Below are 14,734 nucleotides of genomic sequence, written 5' to 3' on the forward strand. Positions count from 1 at the left end.
GGTGAGAAACTAGGGCCAAAAAAATAATGGTAAACAGTCTAGTAGAACATACGTGATGAAATATACGATGGATGATTTTACCCCGTAACCTGTAGTCTTTTAAGCTTTAGCCGTACCCGAATTGTCGTCCAAGTATCTTGCTATTACGCCTATTTTAAACTACTTTGAATAAAATTAAATAAATGCCTTTCAAATATTCCCCCAAGATGTTCTGACAAAACAAGCTTTTATGCAAAACATCCTTTATTGAAAAACAAGAATTCAAAACACATTTTTAAAAAAGGCAACATGGGCCAATCAATAATCACAGGTCCACAGTGGGGTTGGCCGGGTCCACAGGGGGAGCCAGAGCTGCGGGGCCCTCCTCCTGGCTCTCTAGGGCCTCGCTCAGACTGTCCAGGAGAGGCAGCAGCGGGTTGTAGGGGTCCTCCTCCATGCAGGCATACACCAGGTAGAGCAGACAGGCCATGGCGAGGAAGACCAGGACCTGGACGTAGACCGGAACCAGGCGAGCCTCCACCTCGCGGCGCTCCAGGGTCATGGGACTGGCGGGCGGGGCGTCCGGGTACTTGTACTGGACAGGTCTCCCCGCGGCTCCCTTGATGGGCCTCCGACAGGTTGCGCTGCAGCACAGCCCACGTATAGAGTTATACATGACATACCATAATGACACCGTACATACAGTACGGTTAAGGGATCATGCCATGACTTTTCCAAATTACACTGTTGAGACAAACTGCTGCATAAGAATACTCTTAATGCTTTCTAGATTATTCAGTGCATATAGTGCAAGTACAAACATTAATTAATCTCAAATTAAAATCTGAGTTCAGTCACAAAAAGTTAGATCTTGCTGAAATGCCTGAAAGCTGTATTGAGTTATGAGCCTTTTTAATTAAATTACTTCCTCTAGTAATCCAATTACTTGCCCAACTTCTTTACATTTTGAACAACATTAAAGAATTAACGAAAAAATGTATTTGAAAAAAAGAAAAGTGTCACTTGTGCCACTATATTTTCATACATTTCAAATATTGAACTTACGTAATACCAGTTGGTATAGGTACCGTCTCTGGATACAACCTGGTAGGAACAACAGTCAAATGCTCCTAGGGAAGCAAGAACACAAAATGTTTGCGTGATTTTTTATCCACAGACACTAGGGTGAAGAAACTGACACCTTTAGGTCACCAGTGTCTAAGAGATATAAAGCAAAGGCAGGGAGGAAGAAATTAAGGTGATGGACATTCCCTGCAGTGACTTCATAAACCCCACACACAAAATTAAAAAACTGCTCCAATGGAGAAAAAAAAACCATGTCCTCAGGAGTGCCACAGAACATCCAATAACAATTAGTCATGAAATCACATATACATTTTAAGTAATTGGCATTGTCCAAAAAAAGAACGTCTAGATCACTGACCTACAGTAATAGTTACCCATTACCAACTAAATTAACGGAGGCCCGTGGACTTTGAACAAGAAGTCAAAGGATGAGAAAAGAAAGAGGAGACATAACAATACAGTGTATGTGCCTTGACTGTCTGCTTGTAAGAAGAGGCGTTAGGGGTGTAGAAAACAGATTCATTCTTCGGGGTGACCAGTTCCCACTTCGGCACCTCCGGCTGAGAAAAGGAAAAGCATCACGTGATGCACCATTGTTCTGTTAATGTTGATGTAGTTTCTGCCCTCTCAACCCAGTGCACTCAAATAAGCGGGCAGTGACCCATGCAACTGCGACCACCACCACCACCAGATCATGTAGAGGAGTGATTCCCAACCAATATCATAGCTATATGTCGATGGTTGCTGATGGATAAAGACCAGATGAAGAAGTATCCCCCTCAACTGCTCCAATTTTAACATCTGGGCCACTACGATATAAATATGATGATAAATGACCCAGCCAATCGTGGTTTTGGGCGGCCCATACTGCTGGGGCTGTGAGGACAAGGTTGGGAAGCACTGATGCAGATGACACTTGTGCTGCACTGAGCCCGACTGACCGTAGCGACCTGGGACCAATCCCCCTGCCCCTTGCTCTCGCTCCACCTCGTCCTATCGGCCCTCGGCCCCGGTGAGAAGCCACTCTTCTCCTTCTGCGGTTTTGGTTGAATAACGCAATTCATATAAACGAAGATTATATCGTCATCATGATTACTGTATCTTTATATCTCTATACAGCTATATGCAAACTTATACAGCTTTAATCAAAGCTGCATTTAGCTACTCATAACGGAACAGAATGGGATGGTGGTAGCATGCTCATTTGTCTTGGATGTGATCCATGGCACTGGTTTACAAAACAGACTTTCCTCCTTAACCATCTGAGTGATGCTGAAGGTATGGGAACTTGACGAGGTGTTGCTCTTCACTGACATGGACGCAGACGGAACCTGTGGACGTTGGCCAAAGTATGAAAGGTCAGCAGGCCTATTTCATGAATATTAAATGGGGATGTTAATCAAAAAATCAGTGGACCCGTATGAAAGTCAATTTAACAATGAAACGACTGGATACGTTTGAAAATTTTGATATCCGGTACAGTGCATCCCTCCACCCCCCATGGTAAACCTGGGGACACGTCTAAAAGTTCATATGAAGCAGAGAAGGAGAGAGAATCTGCATTACCGCTGGGCTTAATCCTGTGGGCTCCTCTACAGAGAAGGTTTCACCAAGCCCAGAGGGAACGTTGGAGCTGCGGGCCCAACTCGCCTCTAATGGCGACTCTACCGCATTCTCCATATTCCTCCCAGAACGAGGTTCCGAGCTTTCAGGGGCCCTGACACGCTAGGTGAATGACAACACACACATCTTCAACTGCATTTGTTAATAATTGCTCATTGTAGGATCCAAGTTGATCCGAAATATTTTACCAGTCTTGGAGAGGGTAAAAAGCAACGTTGGTAAAAGTAAGCCCCATTTGGACATGACAACTCCTGTGAAACATTGAAAACACATTTAGAACAAAACCGGCAGATCATGCCTTACCACTGGAAGGAATGATTTCAAATTGACTTGACAATAACAACATTTGTCCACATGGGGGAGCTGGAGGCAGAAACATATTTAAGAGCTGGTAAGGGGAATGATAAGAAGGAAATCAAATGAAAGACATTTAAGTCACCTGTTCGTTGTCCTCAGTAGACAGTTCCAAAGTTAAAATGGCTTCTTGCCTTGAGTCATCTGAATCTGTATGGGCCATCGAAAAGTACATTGTTATAAAATAACCAATAAATACAACAACAACACTGTCAAGGTTGATATGTGGATAAAATGGAACTAAACTGACATCGATGGTCTCAGAGATTTGAGATCCCATTTTGGATGTCATAAAAACGTAGCCTTACCTGACTCCTCGTCCTTCACCTCTTGGTCCCCCTCCTCCTCGCTGTCAGAGTATGCGTTGGCGTCCCCAGTGCCGTTCACTGTTGGCTCCGTCGGCACGTTGCTCTGAAGGATCTTTGAGAGTCGCCGCTCATACAAAGCCCTGGTGGATGCTAGTCAAGTGTGAAACAAAAATAAGACATTGTAGTTTGTTTTACAAAGTTTGTTGGATTCTTCAAATATTTTAACTGGCAGGTCTGGAGATGTACTACTGCTATCGACTGGTTATATGTATAACCAATAGAGAAATAGATCAAAATGTCTATTTCTTGTTTATGTTAAAGATAACATGTGCTTGTAATGTTTGCTTCAACCTGAATAGCTATGTGCCTATGAGATGTCAACATTAACAAAATTTATTAACATAAAGTGTCAAAGAAAAAAATACTATAGAACGCATACAAATTTAAATAAGGGTGGAAAAACTGCTTCCCATGACCGTGTCACCTTAGCAAAGATTCTTCTAACCCTATTTATTGTAAGCTGGTAGCCTATAACCACAAAGTGAGCTAACCAACAATGGGTCCAGCGTTGACCCCATGCTTGAGCAGTGAGGCCTTGAGTTCGTCATCGGTCAGCCCGTTGACGTCCAGCATGTCCACCCCTGATGGCTCCTCCTCCGGCAGGTCCTCCTGGTGGCACACAATAACATGTCCCAATTTCTACAGGATGCTCATAATGCTACAGCTTTGACTTAAATGGCACAGGATACTTCAGATCAGAAATACGTATGGAAGTATGATCTGAGAAAATTCTCTCGCAAACTTTTTTCAGTCAGGTCAGTCTGGTTTTCAGTCATCTGGGATCAGGAAGGGATTGAATTTTGTATCCGACTTTGATGGTTGTTTTTTAAAAAGGCATTCCTTGCTTCTTAACACATCAAAGACAGCCCTGACCCTCAATGCATTAATGCTACACTGAGCCGGTCTGAGTGTATAAACAACCCCACGCAGGCAGCACTTCCACCTCTCAAATGTGGATCTATACGGACACTACAAGCTGGTGGGTCACCCTGCTAGTGGATGAAACCATGGGAGACCAGACTGAGCGGCCCAGATTAAACACGGCGCGCACATGCAGAGCCCCCAGCTGCTGACCTTGCAGAGTATCAGTTCCATGAAGGTATTCACGGCAGCTGAAAACAGTTGACTTAGATAGTGTGCAGAGTTGGAGCCATTGAAAACATCGTATCCCACCGGTGAAACTGTATATTCATACAAATAATATTAAAAATAAATATTTTAAACTGTATAGGGCATTACAGTCTCCGCCATGTTTAGGTAATCATTGCATTACCCGATATATTGCACGGATTTGGTAAATGAAAGATAGCATTGAGGGACGCAGTAGCCTAGAATAAACAGGTTTGACAATAACAGGCCGAATGTATAACTCAAACAATAAAACAAATTGATGAACACAACTCACAACGACTTGGTCCTCTTCGTCACTTGAGAAATCGGCAGCATTTTTCTGATCTATATGCTTCAAATACAAACCCACATACACATCCTTCTTGCTTTTCTCAGTTGGCAGTGTGACATTGTGGGCCACCAAATCTGACTTCAACCTGGACTTGGATAAGTGAGCGGGGTCCTCCTCGAACACCGGCATGTCGAGAGCGACGCTGCGGCGGCGGAGCAGCGAGTGGAGCGACCCGGAGAGAGAGAGGCCCTGGGGTTCGGCTAATCTTAACCCGGTCTACGCTGAAATCAGACGCACTGGTTGAGCAACACTGAGAATACCATTGCAGCAACACAGAACAGGTGCTACTCTGCCTTGATTGACAGTTATGGCCCCGACCGGACACACACACACACACACACTGGGCCTTCAGCAAGAGGAAGGCGTGGAAAAGCTAGGTTAGGTCGATCAAAACTACGACGTAGTTTACTAGCGCTGCTGACTGTGGCTTTGAATTTTAATTCAACTAGCTAACGTCAGCTGTGGACTAATCATCGTATTAGGATGTAAACGACGTTAGAATGAGTTTGTAACTATTAATATTCACAATGTTATAGCATAAAAAGCAAGTAAATGGGATCAGTTTGGCGTCGTTACCGTGCAGCGACTCAGAGGTTGGACCTGATTGGTCGAATAGCTGTTGGGGCGGTGGCGGCGCGCCGAAGAAGTACCGCATGGTCATGATTGTTGCTGCGCCACCTAGTGGAAAAGAAGAGAACGACACAGAGGGGCGGGACAGGGTAAGGCAACAACACATTCATCTATCTATCTATTTGGTTTACGGGCTGAAGAATATAGATGCCACAAATGGGCCACTAAAAGTTTTTATGGTTGCTTAAAAAAAAAAACTTTGGGTTACAGCTGAACGAGTCATCTCAATAAAAACTATTTTGAGGATGATAGACATTTCTTTGTAGGGCAAAGGCCTTTTGATGTATTTCAATTATATGAATCACCCCTGACTATAAGTCTACTTCATGACTTAATCTTTTTCAATAACCCCTCTTTATTGCTTTAATTTACTTAATTTCCTATCACTGCTGCTGAACAAAAGCCATTATATCCAGTAATTAACATTTGCTTGTCCTTTACCACTAAAGTGCCAGCTGCCTGGTAGATGGGAAACGAGCGTTCTCATAGTTGCATAATGTCATGGTATTTGAACCGAACTCAGAGCGAGAGTTTATTAATGGAGCTAACATGTATAATGATGTTGTCCCTCACGTCTCTTGTAGCCTAAACTATTTCCTATTTTATTAATTTCTATAGCAGATTTAACCACAAGCAGCCAAATTATCACAAAGTAGCGTAGGAAATATTATAAACATGGTTGTATGTTATTTAAAACAAATAATTATACATTTGATTTAATTTCCAAAATAAAACATTAAAAGTGAGATGAATGACCAACTGACCAGTTGATTGGCACTAATCATTATTTCGAGCCAACAAATAAACACGTATTGTAGGATGTTGTAAACACAGAGTTTGGCTGCCCAGATACTGTCCCATAGAGTCCCATTTCCACCAGGGTCACCAAGACAGTCAGCTGTTTTTTGACCCAGTAATTAGCCCACCCCGGCAGCTATATGTTTAGGATCCAGGCCTACTGGGGACATGCAAGCTTCAAGCTCTGATAGGACTATGTGTTGGAGCTGGACTATATACTGGAGCTGGACTATATGTCGGTGCTGGACTATACGTTGGAGCAGGACTATATGTTGGAGCCAGACTATAGACCCGGTAGAATGTGAGCCTGATTCAGATATTAATTTAAAAACTTTTTGTTTGGAACAATGCATTGGAAGGCAACCATTGTCATCAGAAATAAGTAATTTAAATAATCAAACACCTCTCTTAATGGTTTGGGATACATGAGGACAGTGAGACAGTTCGGACTCACATGTTTTTGGCCGTGAAACCAGAGTCAGAAAATGCATATAAATGAAGGCTTTGTGAATGAATAGGTCCAACTGCCCCCAGAACATGCCGAAAATAATTTGTAGGAACCCTCCGAGCAAGCACAAACATCAAAGTACTCCTTACTGTGATACTGATTTGAGCAAATATGTTGCATCCAAACAGAGGGATATGGCCAAGGACCCCCTTCAGCCCCAGATGTCCTGTCCACACCCTTCTTGTGTATCACCGTGTAGAAGGCTGTCTGCAGCTTTCCCTTTATGTTGAAAGGTATGGATAATAGCCATAGCATTAGACACTATGGCTCTTTGTTCTGCTGAGGGAGCTTCTACTCACACATCATTTTTGGCTTATGAGATTATTTTGATAACTCTCACTGTGACTCTGCCTTCGTATAAAACATCAGCACGACATGTATGAGAAGATGGCTGACGATTGTAATCTGGAGGATAGCAAAGTCGCAGTTGACGGTCCCCAGAGCATCCAATGGCTTTGAACCCTACGTGATCTTCAAGAGCACAACTCACATAGGAATAGAAAGCCATAAGATGCACATGGGGTAAAGAGAGACATACTAGCACAACAATAAAGCAGGCCAATTGTGGATTTCGCCTTGCAGTTTTCATACGATTGAAAGGAGTTTAAGAAAGTGCAGTCACCCCCAAATGAGATGAAACAAGAGAATAAGCAGCAGGTTTAAGGCCATGGATTCAAAATTCATATCTGAATAAATAATTAATCAAGCGGTATTCCATTGTGGCCTGGGAGGAATGAAAACCCCAGATGTCTTAACATGAAATCAAACGTTTTATTTTCACAGTATATGTACGCAACCAACACCACCCTGACTTAGATTGTAAAACAATCCTGAAAACCATTTGATTACCGCAATTTTTCAGAATTCTCTCTGACCTAGAATCGTAAACGGTAAACATCCAGCATCTTCAGGGGAATTGAGCAGCAGAATGTAGAAGACATAACAGAAATACATCAAACTTCTGTCTACCAATCAACATAGCATGATTTATTTTAGTTTCAAATCCCACCCTTGGCATCTGCCTTCCTGTCATTCTTCTTCCATTGTGTAAATAATCAAAAATATTAACAAGACTTCGGTATTGTAATCTTTGGGTTTCGGACTTGAAAGAAATGTGTTCATTCAAATTCCTAAACCCCGTTATTTACAATGGATTCATAGGAACTGAAGACCTCAACTTATTTGAGTCCCAGAACACAGGGAGCTCTGTAGTCCCGGTCTGCTCACCCAGATGTCTGTTCATAAAATAGTTACCACAATTAAAAAAAAGGGGGGAAAAAGAAAACCAGATAGCTGTGGGCAGGAAGGAAACAAGCTACTATTGAAGACAGAGGAGGTATTTGTTGACACTGTATCGAGTGCAAAGCTGAGGTATTTGAGCTGAGAGGGGCCAGGTATTTGTCAGTCACTGTTTCTTGTGCTTTCGCTGTCTCAAGCTCAAACAACAAAAGCCCCATTGAAGCAGCCCTCTCTCTCCCCCCTCCTCTCTCTCTCTCTCTCTCTCTCTCTCTCTCTCTCTACCCCCCTCCCTCTGTCTCTATCACTCTCTCTCCCCCTCTCTCTCTATCTCTCTACCCCCTCCCTTTCTCTCTATCTCTCTCTACCTCTCTCTCTATCTCTACCACCCTCTCTCTCTATTTCTCTCTCTCTCTCTCTCTCTCTCTCTCTCTCTCTCTCTCTCTCTCTCTCTCTCTCTCCCTCTCTGACTCTCTCTCTCTTTTTACTTGCTATCTCCTCTGAGTAAGCACACAAAGCTCCCTCTACTAGGCTGCCACCGTCCACTCCTAAACACCATATCTTCCTCTCATCCTCTCATCTACCTGTTTCAGTTCATGAAACTCAAGGCAGCGGACCGCACTTATAAGTTGTAAACGTGTACGATTGCTAGAGCGTAGTGTATAGTATCCAACCAAAAAGGTCTAAAAGATGAAGGTCAAGCATTGTCTAATATAATCAGAAAGGGAGGGTAGGCTACTAATACTATGGGTCCTTGAGTTTTGGATTGAAATTGATTCATTGCAAATCCATGTATTGCTGCATTCTTCTCTCAATGGCATCAGGGTATAGAGTGCATAGCTAATGAGCCAAGTGTACCAACCTCTTGCTGGTGTAGATGCCGTATATACAGAGCCTTTGGTTGATAAGCCCCTCTGTAGCTGAGCTCAGGGGAGCACAGCTCTCATGCATGTCTCAGCATAAATTAGCAGGGCCCCCAGTGTCAGACGCTGGCCAGACAAGAAGGTGAATCTCAGCCACCGGGAGGATTAACTCTAATCCCAAACATCCTACATGCTCCCCCTGCTCCACTGGGAGCCCGTTTGACCAATCGACACTGTGCCAGATGTTTCTGTGCTTCTTAGGATTTGAAATATGTCCATCTTTGGTCTGTTCAAACACTAGTTTGTTTCTCTGTCTCTTTCTCTCTCTCTCCCTCTTTCTCTCACTCTTTCTCTCACTGTCTGTCTGTCTGTCTGTCTGTGTGGAACCTAGACACCCCACAGACAATATGCCTAGAGATTCTGTGGAGGTGAATCTAAGGTGTCCTTTATCAGTTGTAACAACGCATCAAAAGATTAGTATCCCACTATTTGACACACTTGGTTGGCTGAGGAGATGAAACCGCTGTGAGAAAGGAGCATTCTAGTCAATAATTTGTATCGGACAGTGCTTCGTATTCATGCATTAAACATCCACCTAATTTACTACCGGTGGCAGACTAGACAAGCCCAGTCCACCATAAAGCACCGCATACCACACATGAATGCAGCACAAAAGCCTCTTATCAAAAGAAAACAACACAAAAACAACACCAAGAGCTATTTCTGGCCTGTGGGCACCCACATAGTTTAGAAATGACCACAGTGGCATGCAGTAAAGGGCAGCAGGGATCCACAACACCTCATCAACGTGACACTTACCTCTGATATCCCCCTCCTGTGTCCCTCACCGGAGCGACTGTGGCAACCCCTCAGCCCGATACTGTATGGAGAGAGAGACAATGGGTAGCGGTGGGGGGAGGAGTTACTACGCTGGAGGGAGACAGAGGGAGTCAAAAGCAGAATGAAAATAGAAAAGAGAGAGAGAGAGCGAGAGAGAGACTGTGAGAGCAGTGAGGACGAGGGGTACAGAGAGAGTGAAAACAGGAGACAGCGAGAGAGAGAGGGGGCTAGAGAGAGAGGGAGAGAGATAGAGATAGAGACAGAGTGAGTGAGGGAGGAGTGAGTGAGTAAACAAGGAGATGTGTCGCTCACAAGACTTGAACCATGAATCCGATAAAACATGGAGCTTGAATGCATAACCCTCTTAGATGGAACGTCTGAGGGAAACTGGGACCTGAGTCCCTCCTTCACGAGGGAAATGTAAAAAGGAAAAATAAGCACAGGGGGAAAGAATGGGTCCTGATTTTAAACAAGTTCTTTTCTTCGGCTTTCTTTGACCGAGTTCTTAAGAAGCCGAGTTGGCCGGGCGCCCGTGTGTCCTGGGTGGAGGGGATAAAAGTGGGGCTGAGACAGGGGGGCTCTCTATTGTGTTTGTTCCCGTCCTTTCAAACCTGGCATTTAGGTTGATCTTTGCAGCTAATCACTCAATATTCCAGTTGAGTCACCACTACTACAAGTTTGTAAATGGGACCTTCTAAGGCCGGGCTATTCTAAAGGTGTACTTCCCGAAATAGCTACGGCTGCTTTTGGCGGTTTAAAGGTGATTTTTAGACCAAAGCAAAACAAAAAAAAAAAAACGTGTACGCATTTAAAATGACGGCGGCGAGGGATGGGAGCGGAGCAGGGCTTCCTGGAGGATTCCGGTATCCTCGGAGAGCCCCCTCCACTCCCCTCCCTGCTCTCTTTGTTGAGCCTCCCCTCACTGCTCCGTCTTTGTCCTGTGAGCAGTGCATCACCGCACCGCGAGACAGAAGACAGGTGCTGCTGCCCCTCTCTGAGCCGCATTCACCCACAGCTCCTCTGTCCCTTTCCATCCGCTTCCTCGGCCATACCCCCACCCACCACCCCCGTCTCCTTTTCCTGCCACCCCTTCACTCTCCACCCTTCATCCCCCCCCCCCTCTCCATGGTTGCTGTGTAGTTTAAGTGGTGGGAGAGTGGGACTGAGCTAGTGCTGTATAATAATGAAGCACCACCGTATACCGAGAGAGAGAGAGAGAGAGAGAGAGAGAGAGAGCGAGAGAGCGAGAGAGAGAGAGAGAGAGAGAGAGAGAGAGAGAGAGAGAGAGAGAGAGGGTGGGTTTGTTAAAGATTTAATGAATGGTGTCGAGTCATCCCGATCGGAATGACCGATGAGCTCCGGATTAGGGATGCAGACAGACAGAGAGAGGGAGCGAAAGAGAGAGAGATATAGAGAGCGATAGACAGAGAGTGAATGAGAGAGATCTAGAGAGAGAGGGAAGAGTATGAGAGTGTTACAGAGAGATACAGAGAGTGGGGAATGAGAGAGATCTAGAGAGAGAGAAGGAAAGAGAGGGAATGGGAGTGTTACAGAGAGATACAGAGAGTAGGGAGTGAGGGAGATCTAGAGAGAGAGCAAGAGAGAGTCTGAGCTGGCCATGTGGGGAGTGTAAAAAAAGGGATTAAAAGGGACTGCATCTCTTCTCGCCACTGTGTGTGTGTGTGTGTGTGTGTGTGTGTGTGTGTGTGTGTATAGTGTGTGTGTGTGTGTGTGTGTGTGTGTGTGTATAGTCTGTGTGTGTGTGTCTGTGTGTGTGTGTGTGTGTGTGTGTGTGTGTGTGTGCGCTTGTACATTCCCGCCACGGCGTACGCTGCATCAGTGCCTTAAAGAAAAGCCTTCGCCGCTTTCAAACACCCCACACGCAACCCCACCCGAACCCATCCACCACCACCACCACCACCACCTCCTCCACCACCTCCCCTAGCCCCTCGCCTCACATAGACACACAGGCTGCTGGCTTCATTGCTATTCACCAGGTCTCACCAAGACACGCATCATCACTCAGCTCCACACAGCTGTGTCAGAAGGGGGAGGCAGGGGGCGGTGAATGGAAGATGAAGGAAAAGGAGGGGTATATTATGATAGAATCGAATACATTACCATCGCGTTATCTATGTATTTCTGTTTGCGTGTGTGTGTGTGTGTGTGTGTGTGTGTGTGTGTGTGTGTGTGTGTGTGTGTGTGTGTGTGTGTGTGTGTGTGTGTGGGTGTGCATGTGTGCGTGTGTGCATGTGTGTGTGTCTTTGTGTGTGGTCAGACATGTTTATTGACAGCAAACATGGAAATACAACCTGACACCTTGTTTATTCATGTTTCATGATGCATGAGAGATCAGACCCATATTTCATGGTTCTGAGTTAACTCCGCCCTCGCTTGTGTCAAGTTGATGGAGGTCTTGTCCTGCAATAACAGGTGAATTATCGGTGGGGATGTGCAAGTACAGGCAACCATTTTCTCAGTGAAAAGTAGCACAGTGCCTGTGTGATTTATAGTGTCGTTCCTGGGCACAAGTCTCTCTAGTTTACTATTCTTGTGACATTTATTTGGAGCGATTCCTGGTGAGACCATTCACTAACACATCTTTAAAACAACATTTAAGTTTCATAATTGTTCCTTGCGATCACCGAAAATAATTCAAAACAAATTTGATACACACTAATCGGTTTCACAGGAGTTAAGTCTCTGTAAATGCTTTTAGAACTTTTCAATTGAAAAACCCAGAGAACATGAATACCTTGTACCTTGTGTACAAAAGGCATTCATTAACATTCAATTCCTGCCCCTGAGATGAAGCAACATATATTTATATATATATATTATAATATGTATATAAGACATTATTGTGAGATCTCCATCATGGCAATGCTACAGACATTTTGTGAGATAACTACATGTATCTCACTGGAAAGTATTCAGCCTCCCAATATGCTATTTAGAAGTTTTGTCCTCAGTTCTGCTACCAAATGTAGTCAGAAAAAGATGGAGATGCAAAGGGCAGGGCTAATATTCACTGGATGGCAGAACAGAACAGACCTCAGCTGGTATGGCTCCTTTCATGGGAGAATTGAATGACAGAACGTATTAACTTCAGAAGGTTCCAGATCTTCCTGGGTGCATCTTTGAAGAAACCTCTGTAGTCTTTTTTATCAAAGTCCTCAAGCGGCCAGCCTCGCTGATTTTATTACTTCAGATATATTCTGAGATAGGTTCTTGAGGATTGAGGTCTCACACTTTGATGTGATGAAAACCAGGTGTCAAAAGATGTCAGAGAGGTTAAATCGAAAGCCTGGTTATATGAAAAATAAGTTAACAATTCAAAGAGGACAGCCTGTCTCAGATAAAGTTTTTTAATGTTATTTATCCTTGTTACAAGGGGATAGAGAACCCATAGAAACTAAGGTAAAAAGCATTCAGACTAGGGTCTGACGCATCAGACAGACATGAGGATATTGCAGGTATTGTATCATGTAGCCGCAGGTGAAGGGATTCCGATTCACATCAGCTGCCTCTGAAGTTTCAAGGAGACAAAAATCATCATAACGTCATGATAAACGCACCAAAAGACAGGCAGTCAGACACATAATCTGTCAGACAGAAAATATAGTAAGACAGATAGACAGGCAATCAGAAAGATAGGCTTAGATAGACAGATAGACAGAGATAGATAGTCAGGGACAGACACAGACAAGACAGATTGATATTTTATGCCAAATATTTCAGAAACCACTCGATATCCATGCAGTTTTCTGCGTGAATCTAAAGTAAAAACACAGAGGATTCTGTCCAACAGGAAACAGAAGAATACAGAGACACATTGAGATTCCTATCACATAGGAATCTGGCACTGAGACAGTGTTGTGAATGAGCGTTGGCTAAATGTCAGCCGATAGAGAATAAACAGAGAGAGCGAGGAGAGGAGAGACAAAAGGAAATGCAGCTTTTCCTTCCCAACGCCCTATCCCTGTCAGGATCCCAGCAGACCACATGTTAACCCACCGCATAGGAGTGTGTGTGTGTGTGTGCGTGTGTGTGTGTGTGTGTGTGTGTGTGTGTTTGAGGGTGTGTGTATGTGTGTGATGGTGTGTGTGAGGGTGTGATGGTGTGTGTTTGTGTTGGGGTGTGTATGTGTGTGTGTGTGTGTGTGTGTGTGTGTGTGTGTGTGTGTGTGTGTGTGTGTGTGTGTGTGTGTGTGTGTGTGTGTGCGTGTGTGTGTGTTTGAGATAAACAAAGGTTACTTTAAATCAAGTTAATATTGATAAAAATATATATATTCTGCAAAGTTGCGTAATCTACTATTGGATTCGCAACATCAATCTTGTTATAGAAATAAATCGTTACATTTAGTATTTTTTTTGCAGACACTTGTTAAAATTTGAGTAACTACAGATATCCTATGCACTAAAAAAGCAGGTTTTATCTTTCTGGTGTTTGTGATATAATCAAGAGCCTAATGGTGTAGTGTCACAACAAAGTTACTGTTTATTCTTAACCTTTTGGCCAACTTCAAGGACCTTCTTGTTGAATACAATTTATATAAATGTTGAACACATCAAGTAAACGACACTATCTGTTGGCACTCGGAAAGGAGACATTTAAATTAACATTCATGTCACTGCACACTATAAATGCAGCCTTATTCCTGAATGCCAAAACGCTTCATGTTTCTTTGATGCGTTCAGTTTCCCCCTGAAGAGACTTTCAGAATTTCCTGATTGAAAAACGAAGAACATACAGTACTGTTGATATTTAGGCAAATCCCTTTTGCTCTTGCGGGATATTGTTGGTCGACAAATAGCCTAAAAACTAAATATAAGTAAAAAAATTAAATAAGTGACTCGATGTTGCTTCATCTCAGGGACAGGAAGTTAATGTTAATGAATGCCTTTTGTACAAACACAAGGTATTCATGTTCTCTGGGTTTAGTTTCCTAACCATATCTGTGGCCTAGCAAGAACAGATGCTGGCA

General features: G+C 43.7%; 1 protein-coding gene across 2 annotated transcripts; it reads right to left on the bottom strand.

The window, feature by feature from the left end:
• Positions 1-225: 225 nt before the first annotated feature.
• lemd1 (LEM domain containing 1) lies at positions 226-5,148 on the bottom strand. 2 transcript variants are annotated; one of them, XM_084479054.1, is made up of 7 exons: positions 4,816-5,148; positions 3,902-4,019; positions 3,351-3,500; positions 3,128-3,192; positions 1,536-1,625; positions 1,045-1,109; positions 226-623 (listed from the first exon to the last, which is right to left on the bottom strand). In XM_084479054.1, the coding sequence occupies exons 1-7, from the start codon at positions 4,999-5,001 to the stop codon at positions 305-307; spliced, it is 993 nt and encodes a 330-aa protein (XP_084335180.1). In that variant the 5' UTR covers positions 5,002-5,148; the 3' UTR covers positions 226-304. The 2 variants fall into 2 exon arrangements, with proteins under 2 accessions (XP_084335180.1, XP_084335179.1); XM_084479053.1 differs by lacking the exon at positions 1,536-1,625 and having other exon boundaries at positions 4,816-5,141.
• Between the last annotated feature and the right edge of the window lie 9,586 nt (positions 5,149-14,734).

The sequence above is a fragment of the Micromesistius poutassou genome (assembly GCF_964030765.1).
Source record: "Micromesistius poutassou genome assembly, chromosome: 15".
NCBI classification, from domain to species: domain Eukaryota; kingdom Metazoa; phylum Chordata; class Actinopteri; order Gadiformes; family Gadidae; genus Micromesistius; species Micromesistius poutassou.